We start from the raw sequence: 15647 nt of genomic DNA, 5'->3' as shown, positions 1-15647 counted from the left end.
CCCAGATGAGAAGCTCCTCCAGATCCCACAGGAACTCTGTGGCAATGCCCAGGAAATGAAGGAGGATTTAATAACAAGACCACCCTCCTTCAGGGTATTGCTTAACTTGCATTCCTACCTCGAGGCTTGCTTATAATCATCTGCTGCTCTTTCTGCAAAATTATTAGCCTCTTCCTCCAGAAGGAACACTCTGTTATAATGAATACCGTATTTTTTCAGCCCTGCTACTGCCTAATTCAGCTGACTTTTCCCTTTTACCCATTTTGGTAGTCTCTTAACCATGTAACCATGTTCCATTGCCCACCTTTTTTTTTTCTTCTTTCTTTTCTTTTTCCTTTTTTTTTTTTTTTTTTGAAAGTACAAGCTTGCTGTGCTTGTTTCCACACAGCAGAAACAAGTTCTTCCTCTACACTGAAGGGATCTGTGAAAACACTGGTAAGATCATGTACTTGCATAAATGTACAGGGTGCTACTACGTAAATGTAAATCTGCTAACCTGCACCAGGAAAAACCCCAGCCAAAGTGGTTTAGGTTCAATGTAAGTTTTTTTACAAAAAACAGGACATATCAGTCTGAGGAAATTTTAGCTCCACAGCTTAAAGATCCACAAAGAGAGACAAGGGAAAGAAAGCTTTCAGGACACTCTTTCCTCCAATTTCTTCCCATTTCAAGGAACAGAATAAATTTGGAAAACCTTCTATTTTTGAAGCCAAATACTGTATGGCAGAGCTAGGATTTGCCTGTCAATATTGCACCTGGATTTGGAAGGGAATGTGTCAAAAAGGTAGAAAATTAGATAGCAGTGTGGTTAATTTGTCTAAGAGAGGGACTTGCACTTCACTTACCATTTGAAGGACACCAAAATATGACATCAGGTATCCAGACTCCACTGCTTCCAAGCCAAAGAAATCCATAGAGATGATGGAAAACATAATCATGAACAAACCTATAAGGAGGGTTAATGTAAAGGATACATCAGTGTACTTGTATTGCATATAGTGGCCCAGATCCTGCTCTCAGTCACCCCCAGTATGAGCCAGGAGCTCTCCCTGGGGTTGCCGGCACTGGATATAAACATGAGCAGAATCCTATTCAAAGTCATTGTAGTAATTTAATCTTCAAGTATTAACTTTTTTATCCCCCTTACTTTCATCTTTAAATAATGTGACTATGTAGGCTGAAGTTTCAGCTGTTTATTATAAACTTGTAAATATTTGTATCACCGAAGCCAAATTAACCATTAAGACAGCAAGAAAACATTTGTTTTCTTGTTCAGACAAGACTGTAACCATAAAAATAATCTGATTGGATTCCTCTCCCCTTTTGCCTGACTTCAGATTTTCACCATGGGGAACAACCCAGTGACATCACCCAAGATGCAGCGATTTCACTGCACACCTCAGCAATGATGTCGGTGGCACGTGATAAATTTCTTGTGTGGACCAATAGTGGTGTCCACACAAGCAGTCAGGAAAGTAGAGACAGAAACAGCACGGGCTGAGTCTGCTTTTCGATTGAGGCAATTTCTGAAAGTGTAACGGAAAATGCCCACTCAGTCTCAAATGAAAATACGACAGTGCCAAACACACACAGCTACAGACGTGCTTACACATGCTCCCGTCCTACACAAAGAGCCATCAAATTAAAGACATTATGGCAAAACATTGTGCTCCAAGCGTGGTATGGGGTAGGAGTCTGCTGCTTCCCCTACTGTCTTGGGCACCTCAGAAAGACCAAGATAGTAAGAAATTGGGGTTCTCTGTGTGTCAACAACCCCACAACATGCCTGTGAGAGACCACTGATCCTTTTGGGAACAGAGAAGAGAGTAGATGACCCTTAGAGGTCCTGCCTTTTCTTGTAGGATCCTCTGAGTTACAAAGACTGGGTGAAAAGGGAGCTGTGGTCCTCTTCTTCCTGGAAAAACAGGAGTCCAGGAGGCAGTATGTGAGGACTAAGAAAATAGCTGGTGGCCTGGCAAAGTGAGTCACTAACATGGGAAGGATTTGCAGACTTTTCCTGGAAGGATGAAGAGAGTGATCCCAAATTGCTGGTTAAAATGCTGAGGAGGACTTAGTCCCTTAACAAACGAACATCCAGCAGCCAAACTGCATCACTACCAGTGGAGCACCTGCAGCAACAAGGACCTCCCTCCAAGCACCCCAAGCCTTTGCCTCGAGGCAGCACCACCCTCCCAGCCCAGGACTTGCCACAAAGCCTTTCTGAACCCCACCAGAGACACGTCTTCCCCCCTTAATGGAAGTAGCTGCTCCAGCTGTCTCAATGGCATTGGGGGAGAGGGATGGGGGGCACGAAGGGCATCCTGCTCTGCTGCTCTACAGATATTTGGAGAAGGTGCCAGGGAGCTGAAGCTCATGAAGATCTATGGCTTCGCCACACCCCTTCATGGAGAGCACCCCATCCTTATCCAGTTACTTTGAAATCGCTCTCAGCTCAAGCCAGCTTAAGGTAACATGCAAATAGCAGTATTTACTCACAACACCCAAATCAGGCAACAGGGTTGCACAAGTTTATAAAAGGCACACGTGAAGAAATGAAAGAAAAACCACACTTGGTTTCACTTGTAGGAAGATCAGATTGAAGCAGGCCCTTCATCCTGCTACCCCACTGCAAGTACTACCTAGGAGGGGCTCGTCCTTCCTACATACCTGGCGCTTCTTCCTGGTACCACATGCCAGCTTCTACAGCTCCTCTCCCCTTTGAAGTCCCTCATCAAGTTAAGGCAGATTTGGATCATCCTCCTCCAAAGAAGCCTCCAAACAAGGGAATAGACTGTGCTCTTTAATTAGCATTATACATTGCACGGCTCCCCTGGAGAGGCAAAGGTCTTTTTTTGTATCTGTTTCTGCATGGTCTCCTAAAGCCACGTGGAGAAGGGAGACCTGCTTGCCCCCTTTTGTTCAGCAGCTAAGGGGATCTTTTCAACTGGAAACACATTTCTTGGTAAAACCCACAAGGGGAGCCCCAAATTGAACTAGAAAAAGGTTTTATGCTCATTGGAACAAGCATTTCTTGCAAAGATCTCAGCAGGTTCCCATGTGGGTAGGCTACAGGTCAGCTGATTGCAGCCACCTGAGTAATGATAAGCCTCAATTCACACTGCGAGGCTCAACATGAAAAAAAAAATGGAAAATGGCAAAAAATATCCTCAGAAACCTCACCCTTTTTGAGTGGGTCTAAACAAGGGGTGAACTCCTTAGAAAAAAACCTGGCACCAGTGGGTTGAATAACAAGGATTATGCAGCAGAAGGCAGGGAAATTGTTTATGAGATGCAGTAATGAGAGGAAAAGCACCAAGGAAAAACAGGAGTGCAAACTGTATTAAAAAAAAAAAAAAAAAAAAGATGTGACATGTCTAAAAGCAGCCTGTGGCTTTGGAGGGCCAGCTTAGCAATCCTCACTGCAAGATGGTATGAGTAGGCAAGCACAGCCTCTGCGGGACCATTGGCCCTCCTACGCTGGACTGAAAACGTGATGGGAGGCAGAGCCGTAGGGCTCACTGCAAAATCCTGTTCCACACGTGGAAGAAAATCCTTTTAAAAATGGGATGCAGGTGCTAAACCTATGCAATTGTGTTGAAACCAGATTTTCCAGAGGCATCAGACAGCCAAAGATTCATACAAGCAGGTATTTTATCAGTATTTTCGAGGCCCTGGAGATTTCTGGTCAGTAAGAGGTACGTTCGAGATTTTTATTCTCTTGTTTTTCTTTCTGTCTCTTATCTACCACAATGAAATGAGGCTGTCTTTTCCCAGGTCAGTTGAGAAGGTAATTCGGCCGTGTTGGAGACGTCTGCTGCCTGTCAAATCCCTGGCAGCTGCCCTCCTGCAAGAGGCAGAGAACCCAGATCTGCTTTTATGCAACACAGGGAGGAGGTTCCCAGCCCTGCAGCCCTCCTGGGGAGGGTCTTTCGGTCTCAAACAAGCTAATTTTAGACAACAATGAGATCCATAAGGAACAAAAGATTTTCTTTGGTGTATATCACAAACTTGTTTACAAAGCAAATAGAGAGCGGTCTGTAATTTGGGCAATTAATTAATTATACAGTTGCAGCCTGGAGATGAAAGGTAAATGAGCTCATGAGAAGCTCAGCCTCTAGCTGTGAGCCTCAGAGAATTAAGTGATGGCCAGTTCCCCTTTCAGCTGCCATCAGTTGTTCAGTCACCTGAAGTGAAGAGATACCTGCAAAGAGAAGTCACTAGGATTTTAATCACTTTTCACTGTAGTGCAAGCAGTGCCTGAAGTGAACCCGTTCCTCTCCTTACGGAAATACTCCAAGCCATGCATTGACAGACTATTAGCCTGCCTTAAATCTCAGCTTTGCTGTCTCCATCCTCTTTGTCTAGAAATTGCCTTGCAGTTTTCAGCAGGAGATGTTTATTTTGCCTGGGTGAGCATTTTTGCTTTGCACGGGAAAAGAAGAATGGATTCTCCAACAGGCAGGAATTGGCATTTCAGTAGGAATGACTAAAGCAAAGTGTATCTCACCTGGCCTCTGGAAAAAGGAGAGCACGCAGGAAATTACTGCACAGATCTCATATGGATGTGGTCTCAGGCATTTTTAAACAGAGAAATGAATGCTACTTTAAGATGAGAAATGAGTTAGAATCAGCAAAGAAAACCTCCCTTAAAACATCTGTCTCATTCTATGAAATGCTGTAATTTTATACACCTTTTAGAATACAGTTTTAGAAGTTTAGCTTCTTAAGAACCAAAAAAATTGCACTATTAGGGCAAGCCAGCAGTACATTGAGATTGTGTCCTGTCTGCAGTGGCAGGAGTAGGACCAACTGGCATAACTGATCTCAGCAGTGCCAACTACACACAAACAGGGAAAAAAAAAAATCAGAAATCCTTTACTTCCCTGTGTATTATTCTACAACTCCAGTTGGACTTGTTCCCCCAGTGACACAGCAAGGAATAACAGATGAGCCTGACCAAGCCCAGAAATGCTACCCCCTTCTGATTCAGTCACACTCCACAGCCAAATCTACTTTCATTTGTAAACTGAATTTACTGTTTACAAATTAGAATTTTATTTGTAAATCATGTTTCTTATTATTTAAACGTCACGGGCTTCTCCAGACAAAAACAAATTGGAAAAAAAAATGCAGAGTCTAAAAGCTAAGGTGCCTTAATTCCTCTCTTAAGATCCCTGTTTGGAAGGGAAGTGCCTTGGTTTGTTCAGATGCATGATGTATATGTGTTTTGATGTGCACAAAATTCAATTCTTGAAATCATCATCAAGAGAAACTGCACTTTGTGTTTGACTGGGAAAGGAGCCATGAAGATTTTCTGTGTGGAAGGGCAGAGAACATCACCTTGTCCTTACACACCACTAACAAAGCTGACATGTTAACTTGTTTCTGGTCAAGTATGGGGAGAAAGAAGTTAGAGGGCAGGCAAAAATGAAGATTATTAAATGTGGCCAAGGATATGTAGTCGGGCAAATTGGGAGATACGGACCATGCCAGTACAGCAACTTCAAAGGAAGCAGGGAAACAGGCAGGTTTGGGAAGGGTTTGAGTATCAGCCAGTTCCTACTATGACACAAAAAACTGAGCAGAACATATAAGGAAGAGAAGAACAAGCACCACCATCATGCACAAGGGAAGAAATACACTGTGGTTCTCCTGTGTGCAGCCTGATCCTCTCATCCACCAACAGTTTTTTAGTTGTTGGGAAAATGGTTAGGACACATATACACCTTAAAATCACTAAGTAAAATCAGGAAGGACCTCAGTGTTTCCAGGAGAGGACGAACGATTTCCTTCTGCTCTAAAGAAATTGCAGCCTAAATAGAAATGACAGGCAAGAGAAAAAAATGTTTACAGCCAGGGGGATGGAGTAGAGAAATTAAATGATTTGCCAAATGTCACAGATGCCTATGACAAGTAATCTGTTTTACATTAAGTCTCAGGGTTCTGACCCTTTGTAGCTGAGACCATCTGAAAGCATCCAACATCAAGTTAGGACCTGAATCCTCACTGCTCTATGATCAAATGCAATGTGCTCTCAGCAACTTGAGACAAGCCTGGTCTACACTGTATATCATCTTATTTTAAATACATCAGCAATCACGGGTAATGGGGGAGATTTACCTATGGGAAGCCCAGCCAAGACCTTGACTATAAAAACTTCCATGACTCCTGGAAACTTCATCAGACGTAGGATTTCTCTGATGCTAAACAAGCTGCCAGACTGTGATGTACCTACAGAAGATGACATATTGATTAATACTCTATTTATACAGGTTGAGGGTAGAAAGTAAGAAACTCTGAAACTATCTGCTCAGGTTCACCACCCCCTTTCCCAAAAGGCACTTTTGTCTCTGCTGCACCAGCTTTCTGCTGATGGCAGGAGGTTGGGAGCTGGTGCCAGGTCTGCATGCAGAGGAACCCAGTGAGACAGTGGGATTGCCTCCCATGCCAGACCAGACTAATCCCCAGCAAGGGATCCACATTTACCTTTTCTGAGATACATATCAAGCACTGGGTTGGAATACTGCAATTCTACATGGCAGAGTGATCGACACATAGGAAATAATACTCTACCATAAGCAGAATTTAGGCATTAAAGTGTCAGCATTTCAAGGTCAGGACCTTTTTGCCCTTAAACGCAACTCTAAGGTACTTCAGCAGTTCTTGCAGCATGTCAATCCCCTGTCCTTACTCATGTACTTTTTATCAGAAACACTAAATACTCACTGTGCTCTGTCACATGCTGGTTTAACTTTGGTTTAGTCTGCGAAGGGATCCAAACCACTGCTATCAGGGTATTGATGAGACTTCCCACCAGCCCAACATATGCAGGAACAAAAATGCTGCAAACAGAAAAAAAATACAGGGAACTGGATAAATATCATAAACAAGACATTTATAACTCCCTCTTGCAAAGTCTTGGGCACTTGGGTGAGAACAATCCTCTCACAGTTGCAATACTATAAAAGAGCTCATATCCCCTCATAGAGGGTTTAGATATGACCACAATTTGAAGTTTTACCAGAAGATGGCTATTGCTATCAAGATAGTTTATCGTTTTTATTATTAATAGAGTATAATACAATGTTTTAAATCTGCAATTGTCAGGGGAAAAGAGCTCTTCTTGGTTTAATGAAGCTTAGAAATCTTCCCACAGACAGCACAGCATCTGCTTATTAGAATCCTTCTAATCCCCATCTAATCACCAACTTCATTCATCTAAGTATCATCTCACCCCTTGAAATTTCTCAGTGAAATCAAATGAAGTTAAGGAAAGCAAAGAAAGTACTCAAGATGATTAAGGATGGTAGAAAACAGCCTACAGCCAGAACTAAACCCACCAGAGATACACTACCACTTGAAAAGGAGACATTAAAAATAACAAACATGATTTACAAAACCTTCTGAGAAGGTAATCAGCACTTTGACTGATGCACTTCCTTTTCTCCAAAGGTGCCCAAAACCAAATCAACACCCCTCCAACTGCCCATCTGAGCCTCAAACAATGAATCTTTAACAGAAGTGGGGGCCACATCCTTAGAATGTAGACAAAGTGAACAGCAATTATTAACTACAATTGTACAATGATAAGAAGAAACAATTACAACTTATCTAAAAAAAAACAAGCACAGACATGAAAAAATCAATAGAGTCAGTAATTAGTCCTCAGTTATTGCTGTCCTCTTAAAAGGGAAGGTTAGGAAATCACTCCTCCTAGTCTTTAAGGGTATATGGGAAGATTTCACATTCTAAAGGGCTTTAACTCTGACAAACACAGATAGAGCAAAGTCCAGGGCTGGAAGACTGAAACTAAGAGAAGTCAAGCTGAAAACAAAGGGAGAAGTATGTTTTAACAATGAGAGCAATTATCCACTAAACTAGTTCATTAAAAGTCTCCCCTGCCATAGGAACCGAGTTATTTGAAGGGTTTTCTAAAACATGTGCTTAAAACCTACCACAGAAAGCAGGTTTGGGGTGGGAATGTCCAGCAGAAATAGCAAAGGCTGGCGTCACAGAGGGCACAAGACTAGGAGACCATCATGGTGCCTTGGAGGCATCAAAATTTAAGCACTTTGGACTTCAGCAAAGTAATGCCTAGATTTCACCAGAGAAAGCTTTGGGATGTGTGGGTCTGTGCAGACTCAAAGTGACTGTGCCATCCCTGCATTCCCAGCAACCTGTGTTGCAAAAATAAGATGTAAAAGCAAGCTATGAGCCACCAACTGATGCTCCCTGTGAGCCTGCTGATGAAGGACTGCTTATTGCCTGAATTTTTACTGCTGATTTTCTTGTCAGTCCATGGTGTGTGGTTTTCATGGAATAACCAGCAGCACTAATTGTAAATGCCTCAAGTTTCCTCTGTGCTAGAAAAAGGTGTGGTCTGAATAATTTCTGGAGTATTATTTAAGTCACAGAGCAAGACAGTTGAGGATTGAAATGCAAACAAGCAAGAAAAGCATCAAAGAGAAAATACATATATATACACACACATACACACACACACACACACATTCCTACTAATAGCAACGACAAACATCCCAGCTGAATATTTTGATTCTCATTAATTATTATTAATAACAACAAAGTCAGATAGTATCTTTCTGCAAATGGACTTAGTGCAGTAATTTAGACCTGCTGCCTTCCATCCTCCAAGCTGTTCCACTAATTAACTCAGACCACAAAATTAGTCATTTACTGGATCATTACTTTTTATTTTTAGTGCAGCAGATTGCCACTTTCTAATTTAAAATTATCTGCCAAACAGTTCCCAAGTGACTGAAATCAAATTTGTGGACACAGATTTTCACCCAAGAAATCCAGAATTTGTACTTTATATTGGAAAAAAAAAGTAAATTTACTAACAAAATAAAAAGGATAAAATAACCAAAATAAGTAACTGCAGCTGGTTAAATGTTTGGTGGTTTTCTGCTTTGTGCGTTTTTATTTTTGAGGTTCTGTATTTCAAGCTTTCATTCTGATATTGAAAAAACACATCACAAAACCTTTCATTGGACAGAAAAACTTCCTTTCTGGTCCTTTTTTTTTCCCTGGGGTTGTCCAGAATCCCACATACCAGTGTAAGTATGTTTTACTCTTCTCATCCAAGAACAATTACAGCAATCAATGAGGGAAGGATCCCCCTGTAAAACGAGTAACAAATGATGCAGTATTTCACTGCAAGCATATGCCAATTTGTTGCTGTGAAAGGGAAAGAAGAACCTTGACAGTTTATGTATTTGGGAAAACTTGGGCTTGATGTAATGGATTTGTGGAATTTTTTACATCTGGTCACTGAAGTCAGAGAAATCCAGTAAGATGTGGAGCTCAAAACTCTGTTTTCCAGACAAACCCGAAGCATTCAATATCCTCTTAAAAATCCACCTTCTTAAGCACAGCTTTCTGTAACTGCTTTATCTTTTTCCACTTTTTAAGCACCGTCATTCCTTGATGGAAAGGCAAAGGTGGTGAAGGTACACCCTCAAGTTAGCTGCTCCATTATCTCATCCTTCAGCAGGGATAAATAGTAAAATTTGACATAACTCACCTGTGTCCAGGAAACCACCTTTTACATTTGTTTGTTTGCTCATTTAAGAAAGATGAAGTGAAACCAAGGGTCATAAAAATGCCATATTGTCACAGCAGGTTATTAAGTTTTTTCTGATGCATCTTAATTTCTTTTTTTCTAATGTTTTCATTACAATCCATGAATTATACAGGATGACACCTCTTGTGCCACCCCTCCAGTATGGCATCAGTAGAGCATATCCTCCACAGTGAAAGGCAAGTGTTTTACAGAGCAGTGCTGGGCTCCTTTCCTGACAAATGGTCACCTCTGAAGCCCTCTGAGGATAGCTTTGGGATTTGGGTAGGTGAGGGGCTGCATTCTCTTCTCCTGTGATAGGAAGACATGCAAATATTTGCACTGCAATGTAAAGGGTGCTAAAACCAGGGCAGATGTGCTGAAACATTATTTCTGGCAGCAGGAAAGACAAATGCCAATTGATTGAGAAGACAGTGTTCTTGCAATGATGCTGCTGGATGCTCAGTTGGAGCTGTTTCATGTCACCTCCAATGAGGAAAACTCTACCTCCACCCTCAGATATTGTTGAGAGAGGAGCTGCATCTTGCAGATGTGGGTGGGAAGGAGGCAGTGGTGGCTTGGAGGAGTCCAGCAAGCAGCAGGAGGGTAAGGGGGTGTTTGCACCCCGCAGCAGCCCTGAGAAACAGCACTTTGGCAAGGGGTATGGTGATGCTATTGACATCAGCAGAGAAAACACCTGGCAGTCAGCACTCTGCTGTGCTTACTGGACCCTTTTCTGCATGTTAAGCAAGCAAAGGACCCAGAGTCAAGCTGTTGCCCTTATTTCTTACTGGTCAAATGAGGAACAAGTGGCACAAATCAGAGCAACTAAGGTAAAGGTAAGACACTATGACCCCTCAGCAGAGTCAAAGGGTAGGGCAGCAGAGGTAGGAATGCTTACTGGGTTGGTAGCTCCTGCTGAGTAATACTTGGCTCATGGTCACTTGTCTCTTTTTATTTTAAGATTTAAGCATGAACTCTCATCTCTGCTGATATCAGCCAAAGTCCTTCTTCATTCAATTGTGCCTGTTTGGCTTATCAGGAGGAAGCTTCAGCAGGAAGGGATGCAGTGGCACTATTAAGAAGCACATCAAGCAGGTTGCTCCCACAGGACCTTTTCCCATCCTCTTCCCCTTCCTGCCCTCCCTCTCATCCCTCCTGGCTGTCCACAAACCAGCCATGTGGAATCAGAGTGAGCCCTGCCAAAACCAGAAGCAAATTTCCTGAGCAGGGTGGAAGAACAAAGGCTGTGGGCAGGACTAATACAGTTAAATTAAAGGGAGCAAAAGGGCGCAGCAGCTTTGACAGCTGAGTTCATTGTATGGCCTCTTCCAGCTTTGTGTTGATTAATAGGAGATTAAGAGCCTTTACTGTCCTGGGCTTCATGGCCAAAATAACTTGGGTAACTTTATCTGTGTATTTCAGCATGTTGCTTATAATTCCTTTGCTTTTTCATCTGGAGAGAGGGAGTCCCTTGCTGACTTTAGTCAGCAGCCTTCCTTCTCCCCTGGGGATTTCTGCTACCAAAGCCCCTCTCAGGTTGTCAGCTAAGACCACAGCTGCCCACTATTCTTTGTTTTCAGCCTTGCCATGAAATGGAGAATAAAGCCCATTGCCCTGTCCTGCATGGGACTCATGTGTCCCAGGGTCCTGCTGTCAGGAGGATGTAAGGATTTTGGCTGCAGGGAGGAACCTGGAGGAGGACTAGTTTTTGCAAACAGGAGCAGCTGCAGCTTGCCCTGACTTAAAGCTTTCAGAGAAATAAGAAGAAAATGTGAGCAGAGGGACTTGGATCCCATGAGCCCATAACATCCACCAAGCACTGCTTAACAACCTAACAAAAGGCCCTCCTTTTCACTTTCCTGAGGCCATCAGGCAAATGTGGTGGGTGCATTAAAAGCATCCTTTTAAAGAGTTTTAAAGGATTTAAAAAAGTGGGATGGCCATCCCAGGGCACACTTGCCACAGGACCCACAGTGTGGCCTGGTACAAGACTCACTTGGTAGCCTGTGGCCATGGAGAAGGGACAAGTGGCTGACAGCTGGGATTACACATCTGGAAACTCCATCCTTAATGCTGGTGGGAATGCAGAATTGATGATGAAACCATTAATAGTAGCATCATGGTAAACAGATTAAACCACAAAAAATCCTAGCATCCAAAGCCAGCTGGAGGAGGGTTGCATTTCTACCCATCTAACACTTAACCAGCCTCTGTATTTCCTGGCAGGTAAATCCCAGTGTGCACCACATCTCCCAGCTGCAGCAAAGTGAGGACCTACTCTATGTTACCTCATGACCTGCTCCCATCAGGGTCAGTTAGTATGAAGCAAATGAATGCAATCAGGGTTCAGTTTCTGAATCAAGACATAACAGTAACAGGTGACAGCAAGGGCTCACAGAAGTTCTCCAAATCCTGTCACATGTCCCTGAAGTCAGAGGTGGCACACGTGAAGCACCAAAAATATACGGAAAAGTTTACAGCAAATGCAGCTCTTGGAAAGCGAGGCCTGGCCAGACAAGTATGTGTGGGTGTACAAACACATATGCAGAGCATTTCCCAGTAGCTTTGAAGCAATGCTTTCTGCAAAACTTCCATGAAAAACACAATCCCACAAAGGCATGTGAACCATGTGGGCATCAGGCAGTGGCACAGGAGCAGGAGAGAGGCCACTGATCAGGCATTTGCAGGCAGATAATAATTCCAATTTGCAGACAGGGGGCTTGAAGAGAGTCCCTGCTGGTACCTACCAGGGTACCTACCTACGCCCCTCAGGCAGTGCCGAGCCAGGATGGGCACCAAAGCCTCCTGCTTCCACCTAGGAAGGCTGCAGCATAACAACATGGAATACAGTTTTGGGCTCCAGACCAAATTCCAGTCCTGGCTCTGACCTTGCTGGGTGGCAATTCCCATCTTTAGTTTCCTGTCTGAAAAGGCTGGGACAGACCCATGGAGGTACTTAGGGGCTGCTGCCAGCCAGGAGGCTGCATTCAGGCTGCGTGTGCCACGAGATGGTATCAGTGGCTCTCCGATTAGCATTCCAGCCACAGACCCTGCTCTGCAAAACCCAGGAGAAAAACACGCTGGTGTAATTGCATAATTAAATGTTGCGTCAATACAGCGATTCTTTCGAGGAGGAAGCAGTTCCCAATGATTAAAGATCCCTGAGGATTAAAGGATCAATGTGTATTTCAGCAGTGAATGGGACTGCGTTTGTTTTCTTTCTCTTTTTCTTAATAAAGTCAAAGTTGAACATGGAGACAGCACAGATTGTTTTTTAGTGACTCACTCCTACTTCAAAACTGCACTGCATAAAGCCGGCATTCATAGTCAGCCCAGATTCCTTAAAGAGCTCTGAAAGGACTCTCAAAATATTTCTTTGATTGCAGTTCAGCCACACTATCCCCTCATACCCTTAGAGGGGCAGCTATGGCTGAAAAAGAGCTGGTGAGTTAAAAAGAAAAGAAAAAAAACTGAGGTGAAACAAAGAAAGTTCAGGTGAAATCATGACACCAAATCACGTGCCCCAGTAAACAGCTTTCAGTCTGTAAGAAAGTGGGCAGTGACCATTGTGTTCCTGATAACTAAGTGATACATAAACTTAGTACATAATGTAACTTATTGTAAATTAGTGATGGCTGCATTTAAGGAACCTTGTTTTACTGCTTTGACAATGCTTGCTGGATGCATTTCATCTTTGACCCATTGTGGTCTAGTCTATATTGTTGAGATTCCTCCTAAAAACAAACAAAAAAAAGCACAAAATTTCACTGAAGTTTCTTAAATAAACAAACTCAGAAAAGCCTCAACCCAAAAAAAAGATTCACTGAGCCTACAGAATTTTTACACGTTTCCTGGTATGTTCATGCCAATGCACAGAGCTAGTCCAGCTTCCACAGCCCAGGGCAAGAAACGGCACAGTAACACATATAAACCCGGACAACCCAGTGCTCAGCAGACTTCAAGGCAGTGCTGCCAGTGAAGGGTGGCCAGTACCCTCCAGGACATTAATGGTGCCTTTGAGAGGAAAACAAAAAAAAACCCCAAATCTTCCTTTCTGCAGTTCCTATTCCCTGCCCCATGGACAAAACATCAGACAAAGACATGTGCTTTGAGTCTTTCCCCTGGCTCTCCTGTCCCCGCACGTGTCCAAGCACATGAGACAATGGTACCTTAAGCACAGAGCACAGTTAATGCCAGCTGAAGGAGTGTTAAATCCCAAGGGGGAATAAATGTAGCCTTTAAGGGAGATGTGCCACAAAAAGATGCCCTTTCTCACTTGCTTCCTTGTGGTCAGGTAGAAGGTCCTTCACAAGAGGTAGGACAAATCACCTAGGATAAATCACCTGTATTTCACCATAACCCCTCAGTTAGACTTCTTTGGTTGCAATTTGCACATTTTTTCACTGGGAGCCTGGGATTTCTCTAGAGACAGAACATAAAACTTGAGTGGATAGCCATCTCCACCCATGCATCAACAGGAAAAGGAGGGAGTTTACTGCCTCGACAAAACTGGAAACCATGACCAGAGTGTCCTTTTTGCCACATATGTTTTAGATGCTTTAGGAGCAGCAGAAGTTGGCTGCTGCTGATTTGGGGAGAGCAGGAGGCTTTTTTTCACTTGGTGAACTTGACACCAAAGCAGGCTGTCCAAGGAGGTGGTGAGACTTTGCATCCACACCCTCTGCAGAGCCCCTCACGGGGTGAGAATGAGTCATCTGCAGACAAGTGTTCATTCAGCTGCTTATTTCTAATGGCAACCACATCTGGAAAATTTGGGTGGTGGGAAAGGAAAAAAATACGAAGAGGGTTATGGGCAGCCTGTGTGACCTGTTTCCATCAGAACTGGGTGAGGGAGGGATGTTGAAGATTGGCACTGGTGCATTAGCAGGGCAAAGAGCCAAGAGTGCTACAGTGGAGGTATGTCAGAGCTGCCTTGTGCTGGAGACATCAGACACAGGATGGGACAAGGCCAGGACCTCACAGTGATCCCCAAAGTCATTGCAGCCACCTGTGCCTTAACTTCCCTTAAGGGAGTGAATGTCACTCAGTGTTGTCACTGAAGCAGCAAAAGGAAGGTTACTGGTGGGACTTGACACTCCATCTTGAAGAAAAAACATTAGGTCAGTGCAGGGCATTGAATAAAAACACCTGGGTTTCTTCCATAGGGAAAATCCTCCTTTGGCAGAGCTTCCTAGGTAAACAGTGCTCTGTATGAGCAGATAAGGCTGGCTGTCCATCAGGGGCTGTGCAGCAACAAAGTGATCTGTCCCCCACGAGAGCCTGCTGCTGGGGAAATCCCAGCTCGAACTAACCAGCTCCAGCTCAGGCACAGCAGATCCCGCTGCCGGGGTGTGAAGGAGATGGTTGTGGCAGGATGCTAATTCCCAGGCAGCTGGAGCAGCCTGGCTATGCCAGACTGTTCTGCTGCTTGATCCAACACAGTGCTCTTCCGAGGAACTTGCCTAATTGCTGGAAGAGGCGTATCAGTTACGCTTCAAAAAGATGTGGGCGGATTTGCATGCTTTGCCCATAATCCGCCACTAATTTCGAGTATCATTTATTCTCGTGTGCTCTTTTCTGATAAAACACCCTATTTTCAAATACTGCACTTTTCTAATTCAAAGCTTCACTTGTATGTGTGATTACTGCTTTTCCCTATTGCATGGCATAGACAGTCCCACTGGTGTCTTGGTGCACTGAACACCTGCACATTTACATGAATTTATAACAAGCAGGGGAATAAGCTGCATTCCCCAAGAGATTTTAGCCAGCTGGCTGGCTAAGGCGTTGCTTGACTCACACTCATACATAGTATCACCCTGTACGTCTAGAAATGGAGAAGAGTAGACGAGGATGAGATATGACCTGCACTTCCTGAACGGGGGCTTGCAACATCTGGCTTTGGATGAGCTGGGGCAGGTCAAGATAGGCATCAGAAAGTAGGTGTAAGTGGCCAGTGCTCACATCAGAGGCATCCCACTGGTGAGGCTGGAACATGTGCTCTTCAATCTGTCTGTGCATGGTCTGGCCTAGCAGTGAAGTAAGAAAGTTTGCTGAGGATACA

At 43.7% G+C, this 15647-nt stretch overlaps 1 protein-coding gene across 2 annotated transcripts in view; it reads right to left on the bottom strand.

Annotated features, from left to right (window-relative positions):
* Nucleotides 1–15647, bottom strand: part of SLC22A18 (solute carrier family 22 member 18) — a 61817-nt gene that overhangs the window by 18241 nt on the left and 27929 nt on the right. For both annotated transcript variants that reach the window (XM_008922037.2, XM_018075970.1), the window contains exons 5-7: nt 6727–6842; nt 6121–6231; nt 846–946 (exon numbers count right to left, since the gene is read on the bottom strand). In XM_008922037.2, coding sequence (XP_008920285.2) covers nt 846–946; nt 6121–6231; nt 6727–6842 — 328 coding nt within the window. The remainder of the gene's footprint in view (nt 1–845; nt 947–6120; nt 6232–6726; nt 6843–15647) is intronic.

Source organism: Manacus vitellinus, unplaced genomic scaffold (assembly GCF_001715985.3).
Source record: "Manacus vitellinus isolate BGI_N305 unplaced genomic scaffold, ASM171598v3 scaffold_30_pilon, whole genome shotgun sequence".
In the NCBI taxonomy this organism is placed as follows: domain Eukaryota; kingdom Metazoa; phylum Chordata; class Aves; order Passeriformes; family Pipridae; genus Manacus; species Manacus vitellinus.
This window is presented reverse-complemented; position numbering and strand designations above follow the sequence as displayed.